The sequence below is a fragment of the Hydractinia symbiolongicarpus genome, chromosome 5 (genome assembly GCF_029227915.1).
Source record: "Hydractinia symbiolongicarpus strain clone_291-10 chromosome 5, HSymV2.1, whole genome shotgun sequence".
Classification (NCBI taxonomy): Eukaryota; Metazoa; Cnidaria; class Hydrozoa; order Anthoathecata; family Hydractiniidae; genus Hydractinia; species Hydractinia symbiolongicarpus.
The window spans coordinates 22,046,855-22,054,806 of NC_079879.1; the positions used below are offsets into that span (position 1 = coordinate 22,046,855).

At 30.0% G+C, this 7,952-nt stretch overlaps 1 protein-coding gene across 1 annotated transcript; it reads right to left on the reverse strand.

Annotated features, from left to right (window-relative positions):
• On the reverse strand, positions 1-2,470 carry LOC130645370 (homeobox protein Hox-B7-B-like). The gene is made up of 2 exons (XM_057451344.1): positions 1,675-2,470; positions 1-539 (listed from the first exon to the last, which is right to left on the reverse strand). The coding sequence occupies exons 1-2, from the start codon at positions 2,225-2,227 to the stop codon at positions 181-183; spliced, it is 912 nt and encodes a 303-aa protein (XP_057307327.1). The 5' UTR covers positions 2,228-2,470; the 3' UTR covers positions 1-180.
• Positions 2,471-7,952: the final 5,482 nt, after the last annotated feature.

Below are 7,952 nucleotides of genomic sequence, written 5' to 3' on the forward strand. Positions count from 1 at the left end.
AATAAATACTGATAACATCAAGGAAAATTTTTAAAGATTTATATACAAATACGAAAGATCGAAAAAACATAAATTCCTAAAGTATATAGTTTTCATAATCAGTTGTTTTTTCAAGCTAAAATATTTCTCATAGAGAAAAAAAAGAATCTGACTTATTTATATTTATATATTTGTAAATATCTATATGTGTGACATGTTCGGCAAAGTCATATTCAAGTTTATCTGTTTAACTTTTGAGCTATCTTCTGATTTTTCTTCTTCTTTTATAATTTCTTGTGTTACATTGTCTTTTTGTGTGTTTTGTTGAGTATTTTGCGAGCCTTGTCTTTTACTTTCCTTTTTGTATTTCATTCGACGATTTTGAAACCAAATTTTAATTTGTCTCTCTGTTAGGTTCAATTGCTTCGCCAGATCAGATCTTCTTTCCTTTTTTAAGAAATGATTATAGTGAAATTCTTTTTCCAACTCGAGAAGTTGCTTACGTGAGTACGTCATTCGTTTTCGTTTTGTATCAATTTCTCGACAAAGCCATGGAACACCTAATGGAGAAAAATAAAGTGAGTTAAAAAAATGCTGCATAGTTAATATTTTTTTTAGACATTTTTAATGCTGACATTTTGAAAATAAGTTCACAGGCCAAATGTGACTTGGAACGGGGAGTACAAGTCCGGGTAATTGTTCTTTGTTGTCAAGTAAGACTAATTTTTCATGCAGCGCAACTTTTTAAATTTTGTCTGACTTATTGCAGATAACGAAATGAAATAAAAACGTTTCGTAAACAAACCATTTGACCATTTTGGATATATAAAAAAATGTTTAACAAAAACTTTAAATTTAAAGCAGTTAATTGGGCAGTGGATATCTAGTATTGACAGGGTTCTTAATTTTTTACGTAATTGCTTTCGAATTGCTTTTGTTGAGAGCGGTTAAAATGTCAACGACAGAAGTGATCTCTTCTACCACAATTTTGCTCATTAACTTTAATACGATCCAATCAACAAATGTTTTGTCCGTTATATAAAGTTCATTACGAATCTCACGTCATGTACCTTTTTAGAATTTTTACATTCTGGAGTTTTTTCCCTTTTTGAGTAGATCCACAAATTTTTAGGCATGGAACTTTATCTTTTTTTCATTGTTGTTATATTGTGAGATAAGTTTTGTGTACACTCATTCCGAATGTAAAAAGAAAAAAAAGCGTTTCAGCTTGTATCATGTTTTGCCTTTTTAACAGCTTTCTGAACATGATATTGATAATTTTAAATTATTTACAGTAATAGGGAGTTATAAAAATTAGCAAACAATATTTTAACAAGGTGAAATCCCTCCTCTAACTCAAATAGATTGTAAAATCTCTAATGTAAAAGATAGTATTCGTTAACACTTGATATTATATTTATGAAAGAAAAAAAATAAATTGAAATTTCAACACAGTCGTTTACGTGTTAAACCATTCGATAATTAACCTAACTGTGTACACAAAAAATTAAAATTGGTAATAATTATGATATTAGTGTTTATTATACGTTTAACAAAATATTATTAATATGACATTTTAAGGAGGATTCTAAATGCTTTCACATGAAGCAAAATATTAAAATATATGAAATATTTAACACTGTATGCCACTTAGGAGTTTTAGTGAATCAGGAAATAAACAAATGTTTTTCTTACCAGTTATGCCAGCGTTGCCAATTCCTTGATAATTGTAAGAACTTAAAGAAGGACTTCCATAGCCATATAGATAATTAGCGCCAGGCGTCGTACTACCGTATCCCCATTGAGTGTAATCTGTCATATGGGAAGCCATATTTGCAGGATTGTAAAAACTTGACAATGTTGTAGAAGGTGGTAGTGATGGGTTTCCTAAGTAAGATGGTACCGTTGCTTCAAAAGTTGAACCAGGAGTGCTGTATGTTGTGTCTGTCGGTGAATTTGTTGAAGGTTCAGGCGAAGATATGTTAAATGATGAATGATCCGCAATTGGTGCGCCTCCTACAGGACTCTGTCCATATCTTATTTCAGGTCGCATATATGATGGACTACTCAAAGCTGGACTACTGTTGGATCCAGGTATACGATAGCCAGCCGAAAACGCTGTTTCATATTGCGATAAAATAGAAGGCGTTGACTTTTGGCTCATAAGCGTGTGATAGCTACTGCCTGTCATTTCAGGTGATGCACCCAATCCACGAGGTAATTCCATATCTGGTGAAGACCAAACCATTTGCACTGTTATTAGGTCTTTATCTTGCAAGGTAACCGTAGAATTATGTACTTTATTTACAATAATGACAGTAAAGTAATGTTTGTATACAACGTTAATGAAAGCACACAATTGCTTTTAAATGTTCTTTATCTTTATATAACTTCAACAAAAGAAAAAGATAACTTTTTTCTTCTTTAATGATGCTGGATGATAACGTTGTTTGCTGTATTGCTATTCAAAACAAATGAACACGCTCCACTGTTCGTCTATTAAATACTGTTCCTTCCATTTTTTTATCAACCAATATATATTCGTAAACAATAGAATTTTATTCATGCGCATGCGCTATTATATTGGTCGGTTGGTTTCGACATGAATTGTTGTGCGATTAGTTGACATGCGCTGATTGGTATTATCTTATTAACCAATCAGACAGCTTTAATGAAACCTATTGTTTTCATTTATGTCGAGCACAATGAATAGGCGTATAGTTAGGCGGAGATATTTAAAAACTTCTAATTCCCTAGGATTATTTCAAGCAGGTATACAAATCACCTCAAAGAAGGAGGGACAACACTTAGATGTGTCATTATGAATCAATGGGATTTCGGCATCGCCAGTTTTAAGAACAAAAGAATATTTCCTAACCTATAACACGTGGGAGGACAACAAATTCAATTTTCCGCACAGTTCCAATTTTGGATCTCATTTAAAATATTAGTTGTCGCTTAGACTTTTTTTTAAAGATTGCTATTTCACAAAAATTAGAAATTTTTATCGATATTTTTATGACTATCAAGCTAATGGCTAATTTTTATTGCGTATAATTTTCTTTCTTTTATTACATTGGTACAAAACTCGTAAAAATTAGCTAATATTCTTTAGTTAGTTTAAGTGGTGCGCAGATGAGGTATAAGCAAAAACTGATAAAGATGTTCACCGCAAGGAAACAAATTATGTTACATTTTTAAAAATATATTTATATAGCTAATCATTTTAATATATATGTATGAAAAAATACCATCAGTTTGCCATGGTTTAGTTTCTTAATGCGTTTTACGTAACAAGGCATTTCCCAGCATTCTTTGTACAACCATAAGAATCCTTTGCGCAGAGGTGATATGCGATATTAACATTGACAAGCAAAGCAAGAATTCAGAAAGTTTAAAAATAAGAAAGTAAGTCATGTCGATTTTAATAGCAGAGATAAAAATAATTTAAAAAGGAAACACACTAATCAGCTACATAATCATCCTTAAAATACTTAATTGACTTGAATAATTAGTATTTTAATGAATGCAGATAAGTTTCATTTTGTGTGCGTCGAGTTTCACCTTTAAGATCGTTGTTTTGTGCACATTGAGAGTACATACCAAAACTAATTACGTGCAGATAGCAAAACAAAAAGAAACAAAAACAACTCGAATAAAATAAGAGTGCATAAACTACTGGACCAAATAAATCAAGGCTTTTTTTCTACTCATGTTGTGTATTGTAAGTTAATAATGTTAGATGGTAAGGTTGATAAAGGTTAATAGAACAAGATGCAAAATACAGATTGTAGCTACAGGACCTCAGGATGTGAGATAATGGAAGAGCTTTTGAGTCATTCATTTTTGTTCCTTTAAGTATTTGGTTACAATGTTGTTTATTTGTTTATTTTTGCTTAATCAACACTAATTGATAGAAGGATATTCATACTTGTGAAATTTTATATTCTAAGCTGATAGTGTTATATTTGGAGTCATAGCAACAAAAGTTTCTTTTGTTCTTAAAAATTAATGACTTAATCTTTACCAGTAAATTACCGTCACAGATGACAAATTGGACATATTGTCAACATGGTGAGAAACATCTGGCTTTAAAAGAAACTTTTTTTATAAATTAAAATGACTTGCTCACAATTAGCTAAATGTAATTTGTAAAGAAGTTGAATTTTTCAAAAACATACAAGCGTAAAGTCTTGTTCACTTTCTGTTACTTGAACATTCTAATTTTTCTGATGATACAATATCCCATTTAGCGCTGGAAATTTTCCAAGTAAAAACATGTGCTTCACAAGGAAGCGTTGCGTAATTATTTGTTGTCGGGTTTTTAGACCAATAGTAAAGGGTTGAGAAGTCAACAATTTCCTTAAGTTAAAGTCGGTAGATATGCGCTATAATATACACAAAAATTTTAAGTTTCCTTACTTTTAGCAGCGACAAAGTAAAAAGCTCGGTTTGGTAATTATTTCACAATATTTGTTACAGCTTTGCTATTTTTTTTTTCAAATTAAAATGTACATTGTCAACATTGTTTAAAGTCAAATATGTTGACTTTAAACAATGTTGCTAAAAGTTTTTTTTCAGAATAATTTAATTAAGTTGTGAAAGCAATTAAACAACCAAGCGTGGGACAATAATTGCAAAATAAAAAAATCAAGTAACTTTCTTGACGAAAATGACACATCAAAAGTTAGTACGTTCCCGCCTTATTCATAAAACTTTTCGTAGTGACGTTAATTCTAATTTTTGTTTGTTTGTTCTTTTTTTAATTGTTTTAATTTTTATTATTTTATTATTTTTTTTGTTTGTTTGTTTATTTATTTGTTTATTTGTTTGTTGTTTTTTTATGTTGTTTTTTATCATCATTATTTTTTTTTTCAACAATAAAAGTGAAAACTGTTTTACGGAATTTATATTTTACAAATATTATGAGAAAGCATCTAGATTTGTATTGTTTATTTTTTTGCTGACATTAAGAAAGTAGGAAATTTAAAAGGTAGAGATAAATTTAAATTCAAAACTCCTATTTTACTTTCGTGGTTTGTTATATAAACAGGTTCTAAAGTTTTGAGTCTTTTTTCATCACCTGCGGCTTTTTCAGAATTAGCTTAACAATAATTATCCTAACATATCTGATTTGATTATTTGAAGTTCCAAAGTTGTGACAGGTTTTGTCATATTTTATGTAAAGATGAAAGACTGTGAAGACATGTTAATGGCATTCCACTGAGCTTGATTTATCGCCGCGTCAAGTCATTTCTCGACAGAATGTTTCAAGTCAAAAGCGTTGTTCTTACAATGCTGAAAAGAGAAGTACTCATTGTGTTACCATTTTAGAGCATCCATGGCTACTCGCAAGAAAAAAACATTTAGCGAACTTTATCTTATTGTAAACTGGAAGTAACTTTAAATCGAGATCTCCAATTAGTGTTTTTTTTAGATTCGAAGAATGTATTAATCCGTTAAGACTACGCTCAAAAATGTTTACAAATTTAAATACATTTGCAAGCCTTTGCAAGAAAATAGGAGTATGTAAAGATACGGGTAAACCTTTCAACGGTATTGAAACATACAGTGACTTACGCTAAACCTTGATAAATTCAGTGTACTCTCCAACGCAGATAATATTTCTGATCTAAAACTTAATGAGAGTTAATCCATTAATCCACAGATTATACTGGTTTTGAAAGGAAATATCATTTCTGTTTCGTTATTTCAATCCACTGATTGAAGGGATCTTCAAACTGCTAACTTAATGTTTTATGTATTTTTTTAAACAAATACGAAACTTTGTAAATATATACAACACTGTTGGCTGTTGAAACGTCGTTGGAAATAATATATATGTTCATTTAATAATTGTGTTATTCGTTACTCATAAATTAACTTTTATTCTGAAAAAGGTATCATAAAATCAGTACGTGTGCTGCGATATAACGCTCACAAATTCGATTTTAGTATCGTATGCGTCGACTGCGTAGCGATGGCTTGTAAGAAGATTTCGTAAAAGCATCGTAAGGTTTTAATGGAGCTAAAGATATATGCAGACGTCAATTGCTTTGGTTAGAAGGGCTCCTGACATTGTTGCCTAAAACAAATTGTACCTAATTTATGGGCTAAGTCCTATTTGAAGTACCTTGGGGTTAGGCAAAAATATTTTAAAGAGAAAAGCATTAAAATCAGGAAATTAACTCTTGAAAATTAAAAAAATAGGATAACGATGTAATAACAATGATAAACATAGAACCATCAATTTAAAATATTGCCATCATGTTCTTGTGAATTATGGAGTGTCGAAATAATGACGTGAGCGAAATGCACAATATCGTCAATTTCAGTTTTCTTTTTTGCGACTCTCATTGCCCTATAGTTATTGTGCAAACGAGAGTAATTATCTAGTTGAAAAAAAAATTGATTCTATTTTGACTGTTATGTGATTGAAGAATTAAAATAGAAATGTTTATCACATTTAAGTAATTTAAATTTAATGTAAAAAATATTTTGTATTTATTCCATTACATCAAATGTCTATCATGCATCATAAATTAAATGACATAAATCTATTTGTACATTGTGAGATTGAAAAATTTATATATCTGCATCAACATACAAAAGTTTTTATATACATTCACCGTTCGGGCTAAATTTGAGTAGCCCTGTTTGGGCCGTAGGTAGCTAAAAAAGCGCACGCTGTATGGCGTCGCATTTGTCATAGTGACTCATCAATTACCACTATTCTTTACGGTTTAACATTATTTTTTACGATTTAAACTTTTTGAGAGGGGTGGTTTGTTTTAAAGTTTCAACGGTTGCACTGTGAAATATCATTCATTGCATCGGATTTCCGTGATAACTATATAATTATCCACAGGCATTTTTACAATAATGACGTCCGAATTTTAAGACCACATTAGCTACGATTAACTTGAATTTAATGTACCCTTTAAGCAAAGTGTCAGACAAAATCGAAGTAATCTGGAAAAAAAGGAAGAAAACCGACCTATATAAAAATTAATGACAAACTATAATAAGGATTTGCAGAATTACCTTTAGTTGATAAATATGCTAATAAAATTTAAAGAAAAGTTGTAAATTATTTAACAACGATAAAAGAAAAGTGTAATAGAAAAAGAATTTAAAGTAACAGATGGAGCGTAACAAAGGTTAAAAGATCATTGAAAATGATACCCGCAAAGCCAAAATCACATTTTTACTATTTTTTGTTCACTGCATACATTCAACATATTAGATTACATGTGGTAATAACTTACTTGACCATCCACTAATAAATTTGAATATTGATAATTTTTTCTGACAGACAAGTAATCAATAAATTGGATTAATACGCTAGTTAATCAAAATGATTTTTATGGATCAATTTAAACTATGCGGTTTTTTTTCACTTTTTGATTTGGTCATTGATATTTTATGTAGAACAAATGCAGCATTGCTCTTTCGGAGAAACTATTTATTTCTTATCGCATTAGTTTAAAAGTCAAATAGATTCAGACAAGTTCTTGTTTTTCATTAAAACATAACTTTACTCAACCAATCAGGGAAAAAATATAAGCTTTTTGCACTGTAGAGAAAATAAAAATTAAGCATATATTTCGCGTAGATTAGCCAATCAAAGTGCGAGAGAAACTCAACCATATGATACTATTATTTGCTCGCTTAAAACTGCGCGAAATTTATAAACAAAAAGATAAAAACTCAAAAAATATTTCCGATATCTTTCTCGGTAATGTGCGATAACTACTGCTTATTTCTCTCACAAAAAACTTTTCTCATAATACCAGTTGTTTCAATCCAGTGAGGGTCATCAAAATTATCAAAGAATACAAAAGCCCCCTTTTTTATCGAATTATGAAGATTTTTTTTTGTCAAATATTTTATTTATTTAAGCCTAACTAATCCATGTATATAATATACTCGTGTATTAACAGTTAAAAAAGTTATTATCCTGGAACTTAAAA

Coding starts and splice junctions, on each gene's coding strand:
- LOC130645370 (XM_057451344.1), bottom strand. CDS start 2,227: ATGGTTTGGTCTTCACCAGATATGGAATTACCTCGTGGATTGGGTGCA. Junction 540..1,674: donor TGGCAACGCTGGCATAACTG/GTAAGAAAAACA, acceptor TTTCTCCATTAG/GTGTTCCATGGCTTTGTCGA.